General features: G+C 47.9%; 1 protein-coding gene across 2 annotated transcripts; it reads right to left on the reverse strand.

Moving 5' to 3' along the window:
• Positions 1-18,272, reverse strand: PDCD7 (programmed cell death 7). 2 transcript variants are annotated; one of them, XM_040342305.1, is made up of 6 exons: positions 17,494-18,272; positions 14,646-17,430; positions 9,397-9,535; positions 8,627-8,863; positions 4,604-4,691; positions 1-647 (listed from the first exon to the last, which is right to left on the reverse strand). In XM_040342305.1, the coding sequence occupies exons 1-6, from the start codon at positions 18,216-18,218 to the stop codon at positions 521-523; spliced, it is 4,101 nt and encodes a 1,366-aa protein (XP_040198239.1). In that variant the 5' UTR covers positions 18,219-18,272; the 3' UTR covers positions 1-520. The 2 variants fall into 2 exon arrangements, with proteins under 2 accessions (XP_040198239.1, XP_040198238.1); XM_040342304.1 differs by having other exon boundaries at positions 14,646-18,272.
• Positions 18,273-25,337: the final 7,065 nt, after the last annotated feature.

The following is a 25,337-nucleotide window of genomic DNA, read 5'->3' on the forward strand; positions in this document are numbered from 1 at the left end:
TCAACTTTGACATGCTTTATTCTGTCATTTCAAAATAAATATAGAACTTGGAGTCTATTGTACATATGGACTGTCCATTATCACATCACACATCACTATCATACAAGTTTGCATTCAGTAAAAAGTGAAGTACTTTGCTCTCCCTAGCTCGTCTACCCTTACCCCTTTGGGGTTGCAGGCGCTGATTGGATGTTGGTTTTCCCGCATGTCCCTTAGACAAAATTCAGTTGTTGGACCGGCTTGTTTCTGCTGATTTTCAGCCAGTGTGTACCCAGCTTTATACTTCTGACAGCTGGCCACTCGACAAAAATCCAGAGTGAAATCTTCCAAAGAGGGATACAGATGACAAAAAAAAAAAAAAAAAATCACACATGGACTTTCTGACCGTTTCTTATGCAAAAAAATAAAAAGTTGTGCTTCAATACAGAAGTTCCCAGATAAAGTTGCTGCAAACCAGGCCTTACCCTTTGTTTAAAGTCTGGCATCCAAATCATATACATCACAATGTTTTATAGTTCCGTCAGTCTGCTTGTTTCAGGGCTGTAGCCCAAATGTCACTAGATGGTGGCATGGGAAGTACCCACCCACGAGGGATACTACTGGCATCAGGATGGTCAGGTGGAGCCAAGAATTGATCCCACTCGTGTCTGAAAGACGAGAAAAACAAATTACTTCCAGAAGAAAATTAAATAGCCATTTCCTTTATTAAAAAAGTTTAACAGGACCTGCCACATTATCGGTATGGAAGATCTCACTATTATAGGTGGATTCAGAAAGATTTAGGCCGGCGTATCAGTAGATACGCCAGCCTAAGTCTGAATTTGCGCCGGCGCTAATTTAAGTGTATTCTGGAAACCAGATACGCTTAAATTAGGCTCAGATACGAGCGGCGTAAGTGTCTTGCACCCTCGTATCCTAAAGTGTAATTTTTAGGCTGGCCGCTAGGTGGCGCTTTCATTGCGGTCGGCGTAGAATATGTAAATCACTAGATGCGCCTATTCACGAACGTACGCCCGGCCGACGCAGTACAGATACACCGTTTACGTAACGCATTATCAGGCCTAAAGTTATTCCATCAAATAGCTGGAATAGTAATGTTAAATATGGCCGTCGTTCCCGCATCGAAATTCAAAAATTTTACATCGTTTGCGTAAGTCGTCCATGAATAGGGATTTACGTCATTTACGTCCACGTCGAAACCAATAGGACCGTGCGGCGTACTTTGCCGCAATGCACACTGGGATATGTAGGCTGACGGCGCATGCGCCGTTCGTAAAATACGTCAATCACGTAAGGTCACCCCCCATTACCATAAAACACGCCCCCTTAGTTAAATTTAAATTAGGTGCCATTACGCCCGCCCGATTTACGCTAAGCTGCCGTAACTTAGCAGGCAAGTACTTTGTGAATCATGTACTTGCCTCGCTAACTTACGGCGGCTTAGTGTAAACACGATACACTACGCCGCCGCAACGATACGCCTGCCTACCTGAATCTAGCTATTAGACTCCATGCATACTGGCATTTTTAAAAACCTAAAAAAACGTCAGGGAACAAAAAAAAATATATAAAAAAATAAAAACGCTGATAATAGCTTTTTTTGTACCGGCTTGTAGTAGCATTTTTTTAACCACTTGCCGACAGCGCCACGCACTTATACGTTGGCAAAATTGCATGGCTGCGTAAAGCAAAGTACCGTATTTTTAGAGGAGGAAAACAAGAAAAAAAAAATATTTTGAACCAAATGGTGTACTAAAATATTTACCAGTGCCCATGAAATGCAGCCCGACCTGCACCATTATTGCGGCCTGACCTGTGGCACTACAAGTCCCAGCAGAGCAGGTTGGCATATTTCAGTCCCCCACGGAGGCACAACACATCCCAGCAGAACAGAGACACTACAAGTCCCAGCAGAACAGGTTGCCATGAACCGGGACTCGGAAGTACAGGTGGGGGGGGTGGGGGCGGCTTTGTGCGTGGGGGGGGCGGCTTTTTTGGCGGCAGTGACGGGGGGGGCGTTGACAGCGGCGGCGGGGCTTTATTTACATTCGGACTATAAGACGCAGAGACATTTTCACCCATATTTTTTGGGGGGAAAACTGCGTCTTATAGTCCGAAAAATACGGTATATATACGTTGCTTTGAATTCCGCCCCTGCCGCAACTTCCGTGACCGTTCCCGCGGACTAGATGTCCACCGGTGTCCAGCAATCGTCTCACAGAGCTATGTAAACAAGGAATCTCCCTGTTCTGCCTTGTGACAGGACACTGATCTTCGGTCATCGGGAGCAGTGATCACTGTCGTATCACATGTAGCCCACCCCCCACCACAGTTAGAATCACTGCCTAGGACACACTTAACCCCTTCCTCGCCCCCTAGTGGTTAACCCCTTCCCTGCCAGTGTCATTTACACAGTAATCAGTGCATTTTTATAGCACGGATTGCTGTATAAATGACAACAGTCCCAAAATAGCGTCAAAGGTGTCCGATGTGTCCTCCACCGCAGTCATGATAAAAAAAAATAAAAAATAAACACTGATCGCTGCCATTACTAGTAAAAAAAATATTAATACAAATACCATAAATCTATCCCCTATTTTGTAGACGCTATAACTTTTGTGCAAACCAAATGCTTACTGCGATTTTTTTCCCCAAAAAATAAGTAGAAGAATTTCGTATCGCTACGTATCTCTATTTTTGTTTATAGCGCAAAAAAGAAAAAAAAAAAAAAAAACGCAGAGGTGATCAAATACCACCAAAAGAAAGTTATATTTGTGGGGGAAAAAATAAAGGATGCCAATTTTGTTTGGGAGCCACGTCGCACAACCGCGCAATTGTCAGTTAAAGCGACGCAGTGCCGAATCACAAAAAAGTGCTTTGGTTTTTGGCCAGCCGAATAGTCCGGGGCTGAAGTGGTTAAACAATCACTTTAATTATTATTTGCCTGCGGATTTTTATTTTTTGTTCACTTCTATTATATAAACACGCTGATCGCTGCCATTAATAGAAAAAAAAATAATAATAATGATTATTAATAAAAACACCATAAATCTATCCCCTATTTTGTAGACGCTATAACTTTTGTGCAAACCAAAAGCTTATTGCGTTTTTTTTCTACCAAAAATATTATAATATAAATATATATATATATATATATATATATATATATATATATATATATATATATATATATATATATATATATATACACACACACACACACACACACACACATATACATATATATACACACACACACACACACACACACACACACACACTTTGGGGATATTTATTATAGAAAAAAGTAAAAAAATTGCTTTTTTCCCCCAAAAATTTTCGATCTATTTGTATTTATTGCGCAAAAAATAAAAAAACTGCAGAGGTGATCAAATACCACCAAAAGAAATCTCTATTTGTGGAAAAGAAAGGACATCAATTTTGTATGGGAGCCACGTCGCACGACCGCGCAATTGTCATTTAAAGTGACGCAGTGCCGAATCACAAAAAGTGGCCAGGTCTTTGGCCAGCCAAATGGTCCGGGGGCTGAAGTGGTTAACAGAGCCCCAGATAGCCAACAGGGGTTCTAACCCCTCCCTTATCTAACTAAACATTAGAAAACATTTTGGCTGGATAGACACTTAGTCACTAAGTGATAAGAACCTCCAACATGAAAAAGTGATCAGTGTTGAAATCTGGTTAACCACTTCCATACCGGGCACTTACACACCTTCCTGCCCAAGCCAATTTTCAGCTTTCAGTGCTGTCGCACTTTGAATGACAACTGCGCGATCATGCTACACTGTACCCAAACAAATTTTTTATCATTTTGTTCCCACAAATAGCAACAACTAAAAAAAGACTGAAAATTTAAAAAAAAATTTAGTTTATTTTTTTCTGTTAATTTTTTTGTAAATAAGTAAGTTCTTTTTCAATTACGGGCACCGATGAGGCACTGATGGGCACCGATGAGGCGGCACTGATGGGTGGGCACTGGGCATAGATGGGCACTGAGAGGTGGCACTTATGGACACCGAGGGGTGTCACTGATGGCATTGCTGGGCATCACTCCAGTCAGTGCCCATGTTGCCAGTCAGTACCCATTTGTGGGCACTGATTGGCATTTATTGTGCTTTTTTTTTTATTATTGTTTTTTTTTAAATTGTTTTGATGGTGCCATGGTGGCTTCCCCGGTTCCCTGGATAAACAATCAGCGTGAACCCCGCCTGTCAGGAGAGCCGCCGATTGGCTCTCCTCTACTTGCGTCTGTCAGACGCGAGTGAGGAAGAGCCGATCAATGGCTCTTCCTGTTTACATTGTGATCAGCCGCGATTGGACACGGCTGATCACGTGGTAAAGAGCCTCCGCCGGAGGCTCTTTACCGAGATCGGAGATGCAGAGTGTCAGACTGACACCCCGCATCACCGATCGCTGCGTTGTGCGCCCCCACAGGCGTGCGGCGGCTGTTATCCTGCAGGACGTCAATAGACGTCCAGTCAGAATTTCAGAACCACTTCCCGGACGTCAATATACTATTGACCGGGCGGGAAGTGGTTAAACAAAATGTTCATTACATCCTGCAAAGCCTGGATACAAGACTCACCGGATCTGGACGAGAGATACAACAGAGTGTTCAGCTTGGAGGTGGTACTGACGGAACGGCTGGAGAGGGGGAAGAGCTGGAAGCCGCTCTATAAAGAAGAAAAAGATAAAACAAAAAAGTGTAATTAGTGAGTTCCGTATAAAAAATATTCTGGGATTTATTTTCTTTATTGTGGTTTCTGAAACGCAACATTTATATTCCTATGTATAGCGGGAATATAGAAAATAAATCATTCCCCTTCAAATTAGTTACATTTTGTTACTTTGCAGCCTAAAAAGACGACAGACACAGTTTTTGTTTTATCCAGCTGTATTTACTCAGTGCAACTTATAACATCCAAGTGAAAGATATAAGACTAACGTTAGACTAAGACTAATAAGACTAATGTTAGAAACACAGGATCACAAAGTTGGAAAAAGTATTTTGCTTTTATTTCAGCATTTAGTCTGTTGGGATTTGTCTCCCTTCACTTTGCACATCTTTCCACATACGCTACGCCGCCGTAACTTATCTTTTTTTTTTTTCGAATCCTGAAAGAATTCGCGCCGTAAGTAACGGCGGCATAGTGAATCTCTCTCGGCGTAAGGGCGTGGAATTCAAATGGATGCAATGGGGGCGTGTTTTATGTAAATATGTCGTGACCCGACGTAAACAACGTTTTTTTTTTTTTTTAACTGCGCATGCGTCGTCCCTGGGGTATCCCAGTGCGCATGCTCGAAATTAAACCGGAACCAGCCAATGCTTACGACGGTGACGTCATTCTACGCAAATTCCTATTCGCGAACGACTTACGCAAACAACGTAAAAAATTCTAAATTGTACGCGGGAACAACGGCCATACTTAACATTGAGTACGCCTCATAATAGCCGGTTTAACTATATGCCAGAAAAAGCCGAACGCAAACGACGGAACAAAATGCGCCGGGCCGACGTACGTTCCTGGATCGCCGTAACTAGCTAATTTGCATACTCGACGCGAACGCCACCTAGCGGCCGCCGAAAGATTGCAGCTTAGATCCGACGTAAGACGTACGCCTGTCGGATCTAGCCAAGATGCCGTCGTATCTTGTTTTGTGGATACCAAAACAAAGATACGACGCGCAAAATTTGAAATTACGCGGCGTATCAAGAGATACGCCAGTGTAATTTCTTTGAGGATCTGCCCCCTAGACTTTCCAAAATGTACCCGCTCTTCTTTGCAGAACTGCTGAAGTTCAGTTTAAAAAGTCAAGCGACTTTGAGGCCACCCGGCACAGCGCGACTTCAGCACGGCTTGCAAACAATTTATTTAATAGAAGTCAATGCAGGCCGCTCCGACGTCACCCCCAAGTAGTGCAAAAACTTTTTTCTAAGTCGGAGCGACTCAGAACAGTTCTATTGCACTAAATGGACCGCGACTAAATTGCCTGACAAAACAAAGACTTGGGGGGGGGGGGGACACACACACACACGCACACCCTAACTATGCATCACATTAAAGATGATGCTACTATAACACCATACAAACAGAACAAGAGATTATAGCGCACACATACAAAAATGTCATTTAAATCCTACAAGGCCATTTAAAGCACCTGAACATAAAATAAGGAAATATGGGGATTTGGTCACACCAATACGGCAATACAGTGCTTAAGCCCACTACTGCATCATAGAGATGGTTGAGAAGTGGGATCTTTCAATCTATGATTAGTGTAGGACCCACTGAAAATGGGTTACTTAGACACAGTAGTGGGCTTAAAGTGGAGGCCCACCAATTTTTTTTTTTTAACCACTTAACGACCGCCGCATGTATATATACGTCCACAGAATGGCACGTACAGGCATATGGGCGTACCCGTACGTCCCTGCCTTACCGAAAGTCGGGGGTCCGATCGGGACCCCTCCCGTTAAATGCGGCGGTCGGTAGCTCTGGGAGCAATCTGGGATGAGGGGGCGGCTATTCGTTTCTAGCCACCCCCCCGCGATCGCTCCCCGGAGCTGAAGGACGGGGAGAGCCGTATGTAAACACGACTTCCCCGTGCTTCACTGTGGTGGCTGCATCGAATGTGTCATCCCTTTTATAGGGGGACACAATCGATGACGTCAGACCTACAGCCACACCCCCCTACAGTTGTAAACACACACTAGGTGAAACATAACCCCTTCAGCACCCCCTGTGGTTAACTCCCAAACTGCAACTGTCATTTTCACAATAAAGAATGCTTTTTAAATGCATTTTTTGCTGTGAAAATGACAATGGTCCCAAAAATGTGTCAAAATTGTGCGAAGTGTCCGCCATAATGTCGCAAAAAAAAAATAAAAATTGCTGATCGCCGCCATTAGTAGTAAAAAAAAAAAAATAATAAATAAAAATGCAATAAAACTATCCCCTATTTTGTAAACTCTATAAATTTTGTGCAAACCAACCGATAAACGCTTATTGCGATTTTTTTTACCAAAAATATGTAGAAGAATACGTATCGGCCTAAACTGAGGAAATTTTTTTTCTTTTTTATATATTTTTGGGGGATATTTATTATAGCAAAAAAGTAAAAAATATTGTTTTTTTTTTCAAAGTTGTCGCTCTATTTTTGTTTATAGCGCAAAAAATAAAAACCGCAGAGGTGATCAAATACCACCAAAAGAAAGCTCTATTTGTGGGGAAAAAAAGGACGTAAATTTTGTTTGGGAGCCACGTCGCACGACCGCACAATTGTCAGTTAAAGCGACGCAGTGCCGAATCGCAAAACCTGGCCTGGGCTTTTAGCTGCATTTTGGTCCGGGGCTTAAGTGGTTAAGTCAGCAGCTACAAATACTGAAGCTGCTGACTTTTCAAATAAGGACACTTACCTGTCCAAGGCACCTACGATGTCCTCACCCGATCCGTCCCACAGCTCTCGGGGTGCTGCCGCCATCTTCGGTAAGGGAGTCAGGAAACGAAGCCTTGTGGCTTCACTTCCTGGTTCCCTACTGTGCATGCGCGTCTCGCGCTGCGCTATTCCACTGGGACCTGTGCGTCTCCCAGAAGACAGCGGGGGGGAGGGGGTCGGAGAAGGCACCGGAAGTGGCGTAGATACCCACGGGTGGCTCTGGTATCTATGCCTGGAAGTGGGAGCAAAATACCTGTATTAGACAGGTATCTGCTCCCCCCTACCCCCTAAAAGGAGCCAAAATGTGACACCGGAGGGGGGGAGGGTTCAGAAAAGCGCAAGTTCCATTTTTGGGTGGAACTCCGCTTTTAAGCACTATATAAGCCATATGGTGTGACCAAATCCCCTTATTTTCTTATTATGTTCAGGTGCTTTAAATAGCCTTGGAGGGTTTAAATGACAATTTTGTATGCATGCACAATATTCTTGTGTTAAAGCGGAGGTTCACCCTAAAAACATTTTTCTAACATTACATTGTGCATACTTCCAACATTTACAGTATGCCGATTTTTTTATTTTTTTGCTGTACATACCGTCTTATAGCATTTTCCACCCGGCTCACTCCCGCGGGAGTAGGCGTTCCTATGAAGAGGCGCAGTGTCATGTGGGACTTCGCCCAGATGATTGAAGTCTTGACAAAACCTTCACCCCCCCGGCGGATATGGCGCGTCACAAGTTTCCGAAAGAAGCCGAACTGTGAGTTGGCTCTATACAGCGCTATACGCGCCTGCGCACCAACTAGGAGCCGTGTAGAGCTGACTGCGCAGGTGCCGTATAGAGCCGACTCGCAGTTCGGCTTCTTTCGGAAACTCGTGACGCGCCTTATCCGCCGGGGGGAAGTTTTTGTCAAGACGTCAATCATCTGGGCGAAGTCCCACATGACACTGCGCCTCTGCATAGGAACGCCTACTCCCTCGTGGAAATTAGTACCAGGAAGCCGGGTGGAAAATAGCAATAATACGGTATGTACAGCAAAAAAATAAAAAATCAGCATACTGTAAATGTTGGAAGTATGCACAATGTAATGTTAGAAAAATGTTTTTAGGGTGAATCTCCGCTTTAAGTCGCCCCCCCGGTGTGAAGCGACACTTAGAAGAAAACCTGCCCATACCATCATCTCCAAACAATATAGCGTCAAGTTCTCGCTGCTTTTGAAGAAATTTCTCTCTTTGTTTCTTCAGCCTCCTGTCTTTGTCCCGTTGTCTCTCTTCTTCTTGTTCTCCCTCCAGTATGACCCTGAGGGCCCTCTCCTCCGCATCGTACAGGGCGACGCGCTTGCGGACCATGCTGCGAAGCCTGGTTACATGATTTTTGAAGGTTTCATCTGCGCTGGGTGGAGGACTGACACCTGAAAAATGAGAAAAACAGCCAACGTTATGTAATAACAGTCGCTGATGAGTAGGAGGTCTTAGGAACTGTCAGTTCTGGCGCAAACACACTTATCTATAAAACACTCATGGAACACGGAGGGGGATTAACAGCCAACCGCCAAGCACAGACAGTCCTTCAGAATTCGAAGGATCCAGCAGATCCATTATTTTTGTGAACAAGTAGTTTGCAAGTCTGATAATTTGATACAAGCTTCCAACTCCATTTCAATAATCATTATTCCCCCCTTTTTTTTTTTAAAAGCTAGATTTGGCCTGACTACTCGTTCCTCATAGCTTTTTATTTTTTGCTTTGGAAGGTTTACACCGGAATTACTGTTTCTCATATAAACGCCTTAAACTCCCCTCTAAGGAGTTTAGAAAACTCCTTAGAGGGGAAAGACTATCGCATGGTGAGAACTAATAATCCATAGAACAGGGAGGATGTTAGCTGACACAGCCGTATGGTGGCAAGTGGCCGGTTATAATCCTGAGCTGAGTGTCCATTTCTTACCTTTCCTTGCAGCCGCCTCTTTTCTCAGCTTTCTCAGCTTTTCCAAGGATTTCAGCATATCCAACATTTTTTTGGCATCGGCTTGTTTTCTCCTCACCTCGCCGAGCACACTGTCGGCGGCAGCTTTTAGTTCCCGTTCCTATAATGAATTGTGTAGAGAAGTGAAAGTGTTCTATTTACACACGTTTTATAACATACAGAACAGAGTAAGAAGGGCTCAAATGATATCGTCTCCCCGAAACGTGACAGTGACAGCCACAAAGGCTGCGCAACATCTTTCACAATGTAAATGCTTTTTTTTGTTTTGTTTTTTCAGTCCTGAGAAACAGTCCGGATCCCGACGGTGATGATATATAAAGTATAAGGCATTACAGACACACAGGGTTCAGCTGATACACTGGCTGGATGCGGGCACCCTCCTGCGCCCCCCCACTGGCTGGATGCGGGCACCCTCCTGCACCCGACTAGCTGGATGCGGGCACCCTCCTGCGCCCCCCCCCCCACTAGCTGGATGCGGGCACCCACGTGCACTCCCCCACTGGATGGATGCAGGCACCCTCCTGCCCCCCACCCACTGGCTGGATGCGGGCACCCTCCTGCGCCCCCCCACTGGATGGATGCAGGCACCCTCCTGCGCCCCCCCACTGGCTGGATGCGGGCACCCTCCTCCCCCCCCACTGGCTGGATGCAGGCACCCTCCTACGTCCCCCCACAGGATGGATGTGGGCACCCTCCTGTGCCCCCCCACTAGCTGGATGCGGGCACCCTCCTGCGCTCCCCCACTGGATGGATGCAGGCATCCTCCTGCGCACCCCCACAGGATGGTTGCGGGCACCCTCCTGCGCCCCCCCACTGGCTGGATGCGGGCACCCTCTTGCACTCCCCCACAGGATGGATGCGGGCACCCTCCTGCCCCCCACCCACTGGCTGGATGCGGGCACCCTCCTGCCCCCCACCCACTGGCTGGATGCGGGCACCCTCCTGCCCCCCACCCACTGGCTGAATGCGGGCACCCTCCTGCCCCCCACCCACTGGCTGAATGCGGGCACCCTCCTGCCCCCCACCCACTGGCTGAATGCAGGCACCCTCCTGCCCCCCACCCACTGGCTGAATGCAGGCACCCTCCTGCCCCCCACCCACTGGCTAAATGCAGGCACCCTCCTGCCCCCCACCCACTGGCTGAATGCAGGCACCCTCCTGCCCCCCACCCACTGGCTGGATGCGGGCACCCTCCTGTGCACCCCCACTGGCTGGATGCGGGCACCCTCCTGCGCCCCCCCACTGGCTGGATGCAGGCACCCTCCTGCGCCCCCCCACTGGCTGGATGCGGGCACCCTCCCCCCCCCCCACGGGCTGGATGCGGGCACCCTCCTCCCCCCCCACTGGCTGGATGCAGGCACCCTCCTACGTCCCCCCACAGGATGGATGTGGGCACCCTCCTGTGCCCCCCCACTAGCTGGATGCGGGCACCCTCCTGCGCTCCCCCACTGGATGGATGCAGGCATCCTCCTGCGCACCCCCACAGGATGGTTGCGGGCACCCTCCTGCGCTCCCCCCACTGGATGCGGGCACCCTCCTGCGCTTCCCCCACTGGATGGATGCAGGCATCCTCCTGCGCACCCCCACAGGATGGTTGCGGGCACCCTCCTGCGCTCCCCCACTGGATGCGGGCACCCTCTTGCACTCCCCCACAGGATGGATGCGGGCACCCTCTTGCACTCCCCCACTAACTGGATGCGGGCACCCTCCTGCGCTCCCCCACTGGATGGATGCAGGCACCCTCCTGCGCTCCCCCACAGGATGGATGCGGGCACCCTCCTGTGCCCCCCCCCACTAGCTGGATGTGGGCACCCTCCTGCGCCCCCCCACTGGATGGATGCGGGCACCCTCCTGCGCCCCCCCCCCCACTGGATGGATGCGGGCACCCTCCTGCGCTCCCCCCACTGGATGGATGCGGGCACCCTCCTGCGCCCCCCCCACTGGATGGATGCGGGCACCCTCCTGCGCTCCCCCCACTGGATGGATGCGGGCACCCTCCTGCGCTCCCCCCACTGGATGGATGCGGGCACCCTCCTGCGCTCCCCCCACTGGATGGATGCGGGCACCCTCCTGCGCCCCCCCCCCACTGGATGGATGCGGGCAATCTTCTGCGCCCCCCCACTGGTTGAACGCGGGAACCTCCTGTGCCCCCCCACTGGATAGATGCGGGCACCCTCCTGCACTGGCTTTAACCCCTTTGCCTCCCCCCCACCTCAGGCCAAAAACGGTATTGCACACCGATTTGGCTTGAATCCTGCTAGTTTTGCGAGACAACACTCGCAAACCGAGTCAGGTTATTTTTTTGCTCGTATTGCGAAACGCTCGTTAACCGCGTTACTCGCAATCCGAGGTTCCACTGTATATATAAAATAATATGTAAAGTGGTTGGAGGGAAGCTTCAGAATGGCAAAGATGTTTTTATTACAGATTATGTGAGCAGACTGCAGTTCCTCTAAGGATTTAAAGCGGCGGTTCACCCTAAAAATATGTATTTAACATTCCATTCAGCATAATGACAACATTTACACTATGCGGGAGTAGGCGTTCCCCCCGGCGCATAAGGCGCGTCACCAGTTTTCCGAAAGTAGCCGAACTGCTAGTCGGCTCTATACGGCGCCTGCGCCTGCCGTGTAGAGCAAACTGCGTAGGCGCCGTATAGAGCCGGCTACTTTCTGAAAACTGGCGACGCGCCTTATGCGCCGGGGGGAAGTTTTTCACAAGGCGTCAATCATCTAGCCTCTGCATAGGAACGCCTACTCCCGTGGGAGTGAGAACCCGGATGGAAAATAACTAGGGTTGTCCCGATACCACTTTTTTAGGACTGAGTACGAGTACCGATACTTTTTTTTAAATGTGTCCCCAAATGCAGCCATGTTCCCCCCCACAGATGCAGCCATGTTCGCCCCCACAGATGCAGCCATGTTCCCCCCCACAGATGCAGCCATGTTCCCCCCCACAGATGCAGCCATGTTCCCCCCCACAGATGCAGCCATGTCCCCCCATATGCAGCCATGTCTCCCCCCCATATGCAGCCATGTCTCCCCCCCATATCCAGCCATGTCCCCTCCCATATCCAGCCATGTCCCCCCCCCCCCATATCCAGCCATGTCCCCCCCCCCCATATCCAGCCATGTCCCCCCCCCCATATCCAGCCATGTCCCCCCCCCCCCCATATCCAGCCATGTCCCCCCCCCCCATATCCAGCCATGTCCCCCCCCCATATCCAGCCATGTCCCCCCCCCATATCCAGCCATGTCCCCCCCCCATATCCAGCCATGTCCCCCCCCCATATCCAGCCATGTCCCCCCCCCATATCCAGCCATGTCCCCCTTACCTGCATCCCGCTGCCGCCGACTGGTTAATACGTGCGGGGAACATTACAGCTTTCATTTGAATAGCTGTAATGATTCGCGCTGCGTATAGACACTCCCCCTTGCTCAGGATTGGACAGTTCACCCGAGCAAGGGGGAGTGTCTATACGCGGCGTGGCGCGAATCATTACAGCTATTCAAATGAAAGCTGTAATGTTCCCCGCGCGTATTAACCAGTCGGCAGCAGCGGGGATGCGGCGTAACGGCGGCGGGGTGCGGCGTGACGGGGATTATTCTATTTCGGTATCGGGGGGTATTTGCGGGAGTACGAGTACTCCCGCAAATACTCGGAATCGGTATCGGGACAACCCTAAAAATAACAATGAGACGGTATGTACAGCAAAAAAAAAAAAAAAAACGGCATAGTGTAAATGTTGGAATTATGCTGAATGGAATGTTAAATACATGTTTTTAGGGTGAACCTCCGCTTTTAGGCTTCATTTTCACTGGCGTTTTTACAGCCACTTTTCTGAGCGTTTTTTACAGCTTAACCACTTGCCGACCGCGCACCGCAGTTATACGTCCACAAGGTGGCTCTGCTGGGCGAGAGCACGTAATATGACGTCCTCTCTTCCAGCCGCCACTAGGGGGCGCGCGTGCCCCCCGCTCGCCCCCGACTCCCGTGCGTGTGCCCGGCGGGCGAGATCGCCGCCGGGCACACGCGATCGCTCGGTACAGAGCGGGGACCGGGAGCTGTGTGTGTAAACACACAGCTCTCGGTCCTGTCAGTAGGGGAAATGCTGATCTTCGGTTCATACAATGTATGAACAGAAGATCAGTCATTTCCCCTAGTGAGGCCACCTCCCCCTTCAGTTAGAACACACCCAGGGAACATACTTAACCCCTTCCCCGCCCCCTAGTGTTAACCCCTTCACTGCCAGTGGCATTTTTATAGTAATCCAATGCATTTTTATAGCACTGATCGCTATAAAAATGCCAATGGTCCCAAAAATGTGTCAAAAGTGTCCGAAGTGTCCGCCATAATGTCGCAGTACCGGAAAAAAAAAAAAAAAAAAAAAAAAAAAAAAAAAAAATCGCTGATCGCCGCCATTACTAGTAAAAAAAATATAATAAAAATTACATAAAAATACCCCCTATTTTGTAAACGCTATAACTTTTGCGCAAACCAATCAATAAACGCTTATTGCGATTTTTTTTTACGAAAAATATGTAGAAGAAAACGTATCGGCCTAAACTGAGGAAAAAAAATGTTTTTTTATATATTTTTGGGGGATATTTATTATAGCAAAATGTAAAAAATATTCATTTTTTTCAAAATTGTCGCTCTATTTTTGTTTATAGCGCAAAAACTAAAAACCGCAGAGGTGATCAAATACCACCAAAAGAAAGCTCTATTTGTGGGGAAAAAAAGGACGCCAATTTTGTTTGGGAGCCACGTCGCACGACCGCGCAATTGTCTGTTAAAGCGACGCAGTCCCGAATCGCAAAAAGTACTCTGGTCTTTGGGCAGCAATATGATATGGTCCGGGGGGGTAAGTGGTTAAAAACGCCTGTCCATGTTATTCTATGGCATCATGCCCACATAGACGTTTTTGAGCTGCAAATGGCATAGGCATTTTTGAGCTGTAAAAAAAACGCAGGACCAGGGCGTTCTGAAGCTCCAGAGTAGAGCTGTAAAAACTCCAGACGTTAAAAAACGCTCAAAAACTCGACCGCGGCATTTTTAAAGCTGCAGCTCACAAAAAATAATTTTTTTTTTTTTTTACAAAATAAACATGGACAGGCGTTTTTAAGCTGTAAAAAAGCCTAACAGTGGCTGTAAAAACGCCAGTGGAAATGAAGCCTAACAATAAACAAAAGCCACTCGTCATTACCCACCTTTTTCTTCTCCTCCACTTCTTGGACGCGCCTCAACCTCCAGCTGTCGATCTCAGCCTCTCTCTCTGCGGCGCGTTCCGCTGCCTCCTTTTCCTCTTCACTGGTTTGCCTCCTGCGCTGGCGGCAAAGCCTCTTCTTACGTATTCTATCCATTTTCAATTTAACGCATTGAATAAACCCCGGCTTCTCCAGCGCCTTTATTCTCTTCTCCAGATCAGCTTTTATGTCTTTGGTTTTTTCATAATCTTCGTCCCAAGAGGGTCCTTCCTCGTCTTTATTATTTTCCAGACTCTGACACAAGGAGCTGAGCTGTGAGACAAGGGTCAGGGCACCGTAGATTAGTTTCCGGGCCTCTGGTATAGAAACAGATGAAGATTCAGGCTTAGGAGGAGGAAGCTCATTTCTCCGACATGCCAGGAAGTTGTACAGCAACCGCTGAAAGAGCTCCTTATCCGCTAGGTCCTCCTTACCCACCAGCATCTCGCTTTGCCTGTTTGGGTTCATCATACCTTTCTCATGCTGCCATTGTGGGAAATGCTGATCTCGACGGATGTCTGGTACAGCTTGATGGAAAAAATTACCATTACCTACTTGAAAACTAGTCTTACTGAAGAATTGATGGTTTTGCATACTTGTTACTTCAGAAGTTCTATAGGGTTGGTGCCCGGGTCTCATCTCCTGATGCATGTGGGTGTCCTGCCTATGAAGATTAAAAAGAGCTGTATTGTCTGACCTTTCCGGCTCCCGATTCAAAACACTTTGCTGAGCTTGAGTCTGAATGTGCGAGACCTCCTGGCCACCTTCTTTGGGAGGGCCACCAAATACAGCATCCATTGGAGGATGAAAAAAGGGTGCAATAGTTGCGGGATTCAGTGGGGGTCCATGAAGAGTGGGAGGAAAACTGTACTGGTTCTGTACAGGGTTGCTGGGATGTTGAATGTTTGGAGCAGGTCCTGGTGGTGGTTGTGTAGAGCTCTGCTGTACAATACTTGGAGGGGGTACTCTATGATGGAACACATCATTTGGCGGTGGCTTATTCAAAGATGTTGGATTAAATCCTTCAAGCTGAGAGCCTCCGAAAGATGAAATTCCTGGTGCTCCAAGCTGAGGAGTGTTTGGAAAACTTAGAGGTCGCTGCTGGGAATCTTCCACCCTGAACGCGTTTTGCCCAGGACCTTTGTGCTCCAATTCTTCATGCTGCGGTCCACCAAAATAAACGCTCCTGGGTTGGGAAGGTCCAAGCTTAAAATCACCAGACTCTGGGCCTCCAAGCTGAAGTGCTCTCTGCTCAGTGTTGGCCATAGGAGGAGGAATCCCTGATTGGTGACCTCCATGTTGAGATATTCTCTGCTCGGTGCTGGCCATTTGAGGAGGGATCCCTGACTGGTGGCCTCCAAGCTGAAGTGCTCTCTGCTCGGTGCTGGCCATTTGAGGAGGGATCCCTGACTGGTGGCCTCCAAGCTGAAGTGATCTCTGCTCAGTGCTGGCCATATGAGGAGGAATACCTGACTGGTGACCTCCATGCTGAGATATTCTCTGCTCTGTGCTGGCCATATGATGAATACCAGGCTGAGCAGCTCCATGCTGTGATATTCTCTGCTCAACACTAGCCATATGGGGAAGAATATCTGATGGTGGACCCCCATATTGAGGTACTCTAGGCCCAGTGCTGACCATACGAGGACCTCCGTGCTGAGATGTTCTCTGCTCAATACTGGTCGTATGAGAAGGAATACCAGGCTGAAGTGCTCCATGCTGTGATACTCTCTGCTCAGCGGTGGGCATACCAGGAGGAATATTAGAAAGAGGACCTCCAAGCTGAAGTCCTCTCTGCTCAGCGGTGGGCATACCAGGAGGAATATTAGAAAGAGGCCCTCCAAGCTGAAGTCCTCTCTGCTCAGCGGTGGGCATACCAGGAGGAATATTAGAAAGAGGACCTCCAAGCTGAGGTCCTCTCTGCCCAGTGATGGTCATACCAGGAGGAATATGCTGGCCATGCTGAGATAATCTATGCTCATCACTGGTCATATGAGGAATATCTGACTGAGGACCTACATGCTGAGATGGTCTAGGTCCAGTGGTGGCTATATGAGGAGAAATATCCAACTGAGAACCTCCATGCTGCTCAATGCTGGCCATATGAGGAATACCAGACTGAGGACCTCCACGATGGAATGCTCTCTGCTCAATGCTGGTCATATGAGGAGGAAGACCAGACCTAGGATCTCCATGAAGAGATGCTTTCTGATCAGTGCTGGTCATATGAGGAGGAACACCAGGCAGTGGACCGCTCTGCTCAATATTAGTCGTATGAGGAAGAACACCAGACTTAGGATCTCCATGTTGAGATGTTCTCTGTTCATTGTTGGTCATCTGAGGAATACCAGACTCAGGACCTCCATATTGTGACATTCTCTGCTCCGTGCTGGTCATGTGATCAATACCAGACTGAGGACCTCCTTGATGAGACGTCCTCTGCTCATTGCTGATGATACGAGGAATACCAGACTGAGGACCTCCATATTGCAATGTTCTCTCCTCCATGCTGGCTATACGAGGAGGAATATTCGATTGAGAACCTCCATGTTGCTCAATGTGGAACATATGAGGAAAACCAGGCTGAGGACCTCCGTGATGAGATGTTCTTGCCTCCCTGGTGAGAAAATGAGGAGGAATCTCAGTCTGAGGACCTCCATAGTGAGAATCTCTCTGCTCATTGCTGGTCCTATGAGGAGGAAGCCCAGCCTGAGAACCTCCATGCTGATTAGTGATGGTCCTATGAGGATGAATCCCAGGCTGAGGACCACCATGGTGAGATTCCCTCTGCTCATTGATGGTCTTATGAGGAGGAAGCCCAGGCTGAGGACCTCCATAGTGAGAATCTCTCTGCTCATTGATGGTCCTATGAGGAGGAAGCCCAGGCTGAGGCTCTCCATAATGAGAATCTCTCTGCTCATTGATGGTCCTATGAGGAGGAAGCCCAGACTGGGGACCTCCATTGTGAGATTCCCTCTGCTCATTGATGGTCCTATGAGGAGGAAGCCCAGGCTGGGGACCTCCATGGTAAGCTTCCCTCTGCTCACTGCTGGTCCAATGAGGAGGAATCCCAGGCTGGGGACCTCCATGGTGGGATTCCCTCTGCTCACTCCTGGTCCTATAAGGAGGAATCCCAGGCTGGGGACCTCCATGGTGAGATTCCCTCTGCTCATTGCTGGTCCTATGAGGACGAGGCCCATCTCCTCCAGAACTGACATGAGAGAACAGACCCGACTGGTCCTCTACTGATTGTACCCGCCCATGATGGAATTGCTCCGCCTCCAGGGCCCCAAGCAATCTTCGCTCAGACCCTGCGATCCTCTGAGGGCCCCCCGGTCCATACTGCTGCTGAGCCGCACTCTGAGCTCTGCTGTCCCAGGCCCCGGGGGTCCGTCCATGGGAGAGGTCCGTGTACGGCCCGGGACGGGGATACTGGGGGGAGGCTTCGTGATAATAGTCCCCTTGTTGGCTTGAATGAGCGCCGCCATAATGAGCCTGGCCCCATGGACCATCGTCCTGCCGCCGTCTCTTCCTCATGACAACAAGGAAGTAAAGCGGAAGTCGTCAGAGATTACGTGAGAACACAGCTGGTGTGGTGAAAAGTGACACCTAGTGGCTGGAGGGTGAACTGCGAGACCTGTGTCCCGACAGATTACATCTGTTTCATCAGATTTTACAACGGAAGTGAGGTTCAGTGTCACATTCCGCTCCCTATCACCGAATGCTGCGGAAGTGACGTTTTTTCGCCGCCATCTTGCTACACCCCACACTCCTGGACAGTAAAGATAGAGTGAGAAGGGGGCAAGCGGACATCTTGTTACACCCACCGGAGTTTTAGATTTGAGACTTATTTTCAACACAAAACGGAGCTTTTGGGCCAGATTCACAAAGAGATACGACGGTGTATCTACAGATACACCATCGTATCTCTGACTTACACTGGTCCTATCTATGCGCCTGATTCATAGAATCAGATACGCATAGATAGGGCTAAGATCTGACAGTGTTACACTGTCGGATCTTTTTTTCAATTTAAAAATGGCGCCGGGGGCGTTCCCGCTGATTTACGATAAATAATATGTAAATCAGCGAGATACGCAAATTCACGAACGTACGCAGACCCGTCGCAGTGTTCTTACGTCGTTTCCGTAGCGGTTTTCCCGTCGTATACTTACCCCTGCTTTCATCAGGCGCAGCCAATGTTAAGTGTAGCTGGCGTTCCCGCGTCAAATTTGAATTTTCCAACGTCGTTTGCGTACGCCGATTCACGAACACGCGCGTCGCAAGTCCCGCTCACGTCGAAACCACTGACGTCCTAGTGACGTCAGTGGGAGCAATGCACGCCAGGAAATTCCCCGGACGGCGCATGCGCATTTAAATCGGCGCGGGAACGCGCCTGATTTAAATAGTACACTCCCCTAGCTGCGGAATTTGAATTCCGCCGGGGGATTTAGGATCCGCCGTCGCAAGTTTGGAGGTAAGTGGTTTGTGAATTAGCCACTTGCCTCCTAAACTTGCGGGAGCGGATCTTAATTCACGTAGATCGAGCGGATCTATAGATCCGCTGAGCTACGTGAATCTGGCCCTATATGCTTAAAGACAGTGGGCCGGATTCAGAAAGAAGATACGACGGCGTATCTCCTGATACGCCGTCGTATCTCTGAGTCCGGCCGTCGTATCTATGCGCCCGATTCATAGAATCAGGTTACGCATAGATATGCCTAAGATCCGACAGGTGTAAGTGACTTACACCGTCGGATCTTAGGCTGCAATTCCAGGCCGGCCGCTAGGTGGCGCTTCGGTATCTTTTACACGTCGAATATGCAAATGAGCATTTACGCCGATTCAGAAACGAACGACCGCCCGGCGCTTTTTTTTTTTACGTCGTTTGCGTTCGGCTTTTTCCGGGGGAAAGTTACCCCTGCTATAGGAGGGGTAAGTGCAGCGTATCCTATGTTAAGTATGGCCGTCGTTCCCGCGCCGAGTTTTGAATATTTTACGTCGTTTGCGTAAGTCGTTCGCGAATACGGCCGGATGTAATTCACGTTAACGTCGAAACCAATGACGTCCTTGCGACGTCATTTGGAGCAATGCACGCAGGGAAAATTTGCGGACGGCGCATGCGCTGTTCGATCGGCGTAGGGACGCGCCTGATTTAAATTGTACACGCCCCCTAGCCGCGGAATTTGAATTCCGCCGGGGGATTTACGATACGCCGCCGCAACTTTAGAGGCAAGTGCTTTCTGAATAAAGCACTTGCCTCAAAAAATTGCGGCGGCGTAACGTAAATCAGATCTAAAGATCCGCTGACCTATCTGAATCTAGCCCAGGGTTTGGAAATCCGACCGACTGTTTAAATGTTGAAAGCAGCAGCAAACCTGATGACCTTCCATGTTTTCTCATGTGACAAAACACCTCTGATTTTCACATTTAAAATCTAAACAGTCCGTCGGATTAAAAAACACTGGGCCGGATTCAGAAAGATGAGCGCATCTTTCTTCCGGCGTACGCCGCTGTAACTTTGGGCGCAAGTTCTGTATTCAGAAAAAACTTGCGCCCTTAGTTACGGCGGCGTAACGTATGTGTGGCGGCGTAAACCCGCCTAATTCAAATGGGGATGTTGGGGGCGTGTTTTATTTAAATTTTACTTGACCCCCGCGTTTTTGATGTTTTTTTTGAGCGGCGCATGCGCCGTCCGTAAAATATCCCAGTGTGCATTGCTCTAAAGTACGCCGCAAGGACGTATTGAATTCGACGTTAACGTAAATGACGTAAAGCCCTATTCGCGTACGACTTACGCAAACGACCTAAAATTTCAAAACTCGGCGCGGGAACGACGGCCATACTTAACATTGGCTACGCCTCATATAGCAGGGGTAACTATACGCCGAAAAAAGCCTGACGTAAACGACGTAAAAAAATGCGCCGGCGGGACGTACGTTTCTGAATCGGCGTAAATACCTCATTAGCATATTCCTCGCGTAACTATACGGAAGCGCCACCTAGCGGCCAGTGTGATTATGCAGCCTAAGATACGACGGTGTAAGACACTTACGCCGGTCGGATCTTAGGGATATCTATGCGTAACTGATTCTCTGAATCAGGCGCATAGATAGGACGGCCCGCACTCAGAGATACGACGGCGTACCACCCATTGACGTTCGAGTCCCATTGACGTCAATGGGGTTCTAAATGTTCGCGCAAACGTTCGGTCCGTTCAAAGGTTCTGGTGCAAACCGAATTGGGGGGGGGGGGGGGGGGGGGTTCGGCTCATCCCGGCGTATCAGGAGATGGGACTCGAACCCCCCCCTTTTTTTTTTTTTTTTTATATATATTTTCTTTATTTCTTTTCTTTTTATTAAAGGGCCCAGAGGTCCCCCCCCCCCTCTTCTCAATTTCAGGCGGCAGCAGCCCCTCACCCACGTTCTCTGCTCCAGGGGGCCCATGCCTGAAGCTGTGTAAGGGACCCCATAATTCCTGATGGCGGCCCTGCAGATTACTAATTCTTATGCTGGCCATACACTACATAAAGAATTCGACCAAAATTCAGTCGTTCAGAAAGATCTTTTCGTTTTTCGAACAGTTTAAGCGGAGGTTCACCCTTAGAGAGCACATTTTCCCCTTAGCTTCCTGCTCGTTTTGTCTAGGGGAATCGGCAATTTGTTTTAAAATATGATCCGTACTTACCCGTTTACGAGATGCATCCTCTCCGTCGCTTCCGGGTATGGGCTTCGGGAGCCGGCGTTCCTTCTTGATTGACAGTCTTCCGAGAGGCTTCCGACGGTCGCATCCATCGCGTCACGATTTTCCGAAAGAAGCCGAACGTCGGTGCGCAGGCGCAGTATAGAGCCGCACCGACGTTCGGCTTCTTTCGGCTACGAGTGACGCGATGGATGCGACCGTCGGAAGCCTCTCGGAAGACTGTCAATCAAGAAGGAACGCCCAGTCCCGCAGCCCATACCCGGAAGCGACGGAGAAGATGCATCTCGAAAACGGGTAAGTACTGCACATATTTTAAAACAAATAGCCGATTCCCCTAGACAAAACGAGCAGGAATCTAAGGGGAAAAGAGAAAAAAAAAAATGGGCACAAGATCGAAAATCGTTTGGACGTTTTTGAGCCGGAAAAACGAAGGACAAGTTCGTTTTTTCGAAAGTTCGTTCGGACGATTTTTCGTTTTTTTTTTTTTCGCGTTTCACACTCCAGAGGAAGCAAGTTTTTGTGAAACGCGTCGGATGATTCCACTGCTGCCACGGACATATTGATCGATATGCTGTTTTATTTCCACTTTCATGTAAGTGTTTATAACCATTATTAAATATCCGGTTCCTACGGTATTATGCTACGTGAGTGAGTGAGAGACTTGTAAAGCGCAACACATGGGAAATGAATCGCCTCTGGGCGCTGTATCCATTTCATGGGTAAGGAACCCCCTTGACCTCAGAAGAGATGGGTTTTAATCTTTCTCCTGAAGGCCAAGTGGCCCGGCTCCAGTCGGATGGTGGTTGGTAGTGCATTCCACAGGCGAGGTCCTTCTGTTCACCTCTCTCCATACATCGGTGTTATGGTTTGACCATTCGGGAAGTGATTATCTTATACCATTGAACTTCTTCCTTTACCTTGGCGGTGTTGTCGTATGAAGATTGAGTCCTATCCCGATACAGCCTTTGGGCCAGATTCAGATAGGTCAGCGGATCTTTAGATCCGCGTAACCTATCTGATTTACGTTACGCCGCCGCAAGTTTTTGAGGCAAGTGCTTTATTCAGAAAGCACTTGCCTGTAATGTTGCGGCGGCGTAGCGTAAAACCCCCAGCCGAATTCAAATTCGTCGGGTAGGGGGCGTGTAATATTTAAATCAGGCGCGTCCCCGCGCCGAACGAACTGCGCATGCGCAGTCCGCAAAATTTTCCAGCGTGCATTGCTCCAAATGACGTCGCAAGGACGTCATTGGTTTCGACGTTAACGTAAATTAAGTCCGGCCGTATTCGCGAACGACTTACGCAAACAACGTAAAAATTTCAAAACTCGGCGCGGGAACGACGGCCATACTTAACATAGGATACGCCGCACATACCCCTCATATAGCAGGGGTAACTTTCCGCCGGAAAAAGCCGAACGCAAACGACGTAAAAAAAAATGCGCCGGGCGGTCGTTCGTTTCTGAATCAGCGTAACTCCTCATTTGCATATTCAGCGCATAAAAGATACGGAAGCGCCACCTAGTGGCCACCCTGGAATTGCAGCCTAAGATCCGACAGTGTAAAACAATTACACCTGTCGGATCTTAGGGATATCTATGCGTAACCTGATTCTATGAATCAGTCGCAGAGATACGACCGGCCGGCCTTAGAGATATACGCCGTTGTATCTCCTATCTGAATCTGGCCCTTTGTATACATCAAGCTTAATTGACCCTCTGGGCGTAGGCTCATGTGGGTTCTATATATCTGGTAAGCCTCTGCTACATTGGTGGCGGGTTCATCACAAGTGTTTATCACGCTCAAGAGAAAAATCACCATTGTTTTGGAACTATTCACTGTGTTCACACATCAATCAAGTTTCCTTCCACTACTTATATTTGGAATTTTTTCCTCTTTTTTTCTGGTTTATATATCAGACATCTGATTTTGGAACTATTCACCTTTTTTTCTACTGGTCCATAAAATGTTTTCACTATATATATTTGGACTTCTCCTTTTTCATATATCAGTCATTTGATTTTTATTATCATATTTTTTTAGCGCTACTATTTGTATGTTCCACTTTTTGCGATTCGGCACTGCGTCGCTTTAACTGACAATTGCGCGGTCGTGCGACGTGGCTCCCAAAAAGAATTGGCGTCCTTTTTTTTCCACAAATAGAGCTTTCTTTTGGTGGTATTTGATCACCTCTGCGGTTTTTATTTTTTGCGCTATAAACAAAAATAGAGCGACAATTTTGAAAAAAAAAATATGAATATTTTTTACTTTTTGCTATAATAAATATCCCCCCAAAAAAAATAATATATATATAGTGTGACAGGAAGTCAGGTAAATCTATAATAAATATCCACCAAAAATATATTAAAAAAAAATGTTTTCATCAGTTTAGGCCAATACGTATTCTTCTACCTATTTTTCATAAAAAAAAAAAATTGATTGGTTTGTGCAAAAGTTATAGCGTCTACGAAATATGGGATAGTTTTATGGCATTTTTATTAATATATATATATATATTTTTTTACTAGTAACGGCCGGCGATCAGTGATTTTTATCGGTACTGCGACCTTATGGCGGACACTTCTGACACATTTTTGGGACCATTGACATTTTTATAGCGATCAGTGCTATAAAAATGCATTGATTACTGTAAAAATGTCACTGGCAGGGAAGGGGTTAACACTAGGGGGCAAGGAAGGGGTTAATTATGTTCCCTAGGTGTGTTCTAACTGAAGGGGGGGGGGTGGGACCGACATGGGGAAATGACAGATCGCTGTTTATACATTCATACATTGATCAGTCATTTCTCCCCCCACACAGCTCCCGGTTCACGAGTTGTAACGAGCGATCGCGGGTTCTCGGCGGTGATCACGCTCGCGGCACCAGGGAAATGCAAAATCACATATTACGTGATTTTGCGCCGGCCTGCCGCCATAAAACTGCGGCGGCTGGTCGGCAAGCGGTTAAAGTAATACTAAACCCGGAACAGTAAAACCAGCTTGTTAAACTCAATGTGTTATAATCATGCTTGTTATACTCACTATGGAACCCAAGGGGTTAATCCTGTTCATGGTGTAAAATGGCTGTTTGATCCTGTCTTCAGATACCCCCCTACTTCCATTGTCCCCAATCTAGCTCCTGATAGTACAGAGCATTGGGGGGGGGCACTCTGCACATGCTCAGTTTGATGTGTATTCCTAGAACTTCCTTCTCTTTTGGGGGAGGGTGCATGTGTGATCAGCACAGGACCAATTAGCACTGTGCAAACAGAGGGTCAGGGTCCTGCAGCCTCATAGGACAGTCAGAGGGGAATGAAAACTCCTCCTACAAGCTTTAACCAGTGCTCGGCTGGACACTGATAGAAGTAATAAAACTGCTATATACTGCTGACAAGAAAGGGTATTTAGCAGTTTATATTTACTAAAATAATTGCATTTCCATCTTCTGTATACTGTGGGAGACCAGATATCGTGAATGCAGGGTAGACATGTGCAATTCGTTTAGTTTCTAAATTCGTTTAACGGAAAAATTAAGATTCCAAAAAATGGCAAATTTCAGATTTTTTTAGAATTTCCGAAAATCCGTTTTTTTTTATTTAATTCGTTTTTTTTTTTTCAGTTTTATTCGTTTTTTGCTTTTTCGGAAATCCGAAAATTCAGAATTTAAAAAAAAAAAAAAAAAAAAGCAAAAAACGAATAAATTTTTTTTTTTAAATTTTCCTGAATTTACAAAAAAAAAAAAATATATATATATATTTTTTTTTGGCAGTGCACATGTCTAATGCAGGGTCCTGGGTTTAGTAACACTTTAACTACTTGCCGACCTGCTGCCGTCATTCTACGGCGGCAGGTTAGCTCTCCTGCGCGAGAGCCCCTAGCTCTCTCGCAGGCAACAAGGGGCGCGCTCTCCCGATTGCTCATTACAGAGCGGGGACCGGGAGCTATGTGTGTAAACACAC

This window comes from Rana temporaria, chromosome 3, assembly GCF_905171775.1.
Source record: "Rana temporaria chromosome 3, aRanTem1.1, whole genome shotgun sequence".
Classification (NCBI taxonomy): Eukaryota; Metazoa; Chordata; class Amphibia; order Anura; family Ranidae; genus Rana; species Rana temporaria.

Bases quoted from the DNA above. Each gene is read 5' to 3' on its own strand.
- PDCD7 (XM_040342304.1), bottom strand. From the start codon at position 18,218: ATGAGGAAGAGACGGCGGCAGGACGATGGTCCATGGGGCCAGGCTCAT. The intron at 8,864-9,396 runs GTAAGAAATGGA...CTCATTTTTCAG, and splicing joins AGAGGCGGCTGCAAGGAAAG to GTGTCAGTCCTCCACCCAGC. The intron at 648-4,603 runs GTGAGTCTTGTA...CTCGTCTTTCAG, and splicing joins GTATCTCTCGTCCAGATCCG to ACACGAGTGGGATCAATTCT.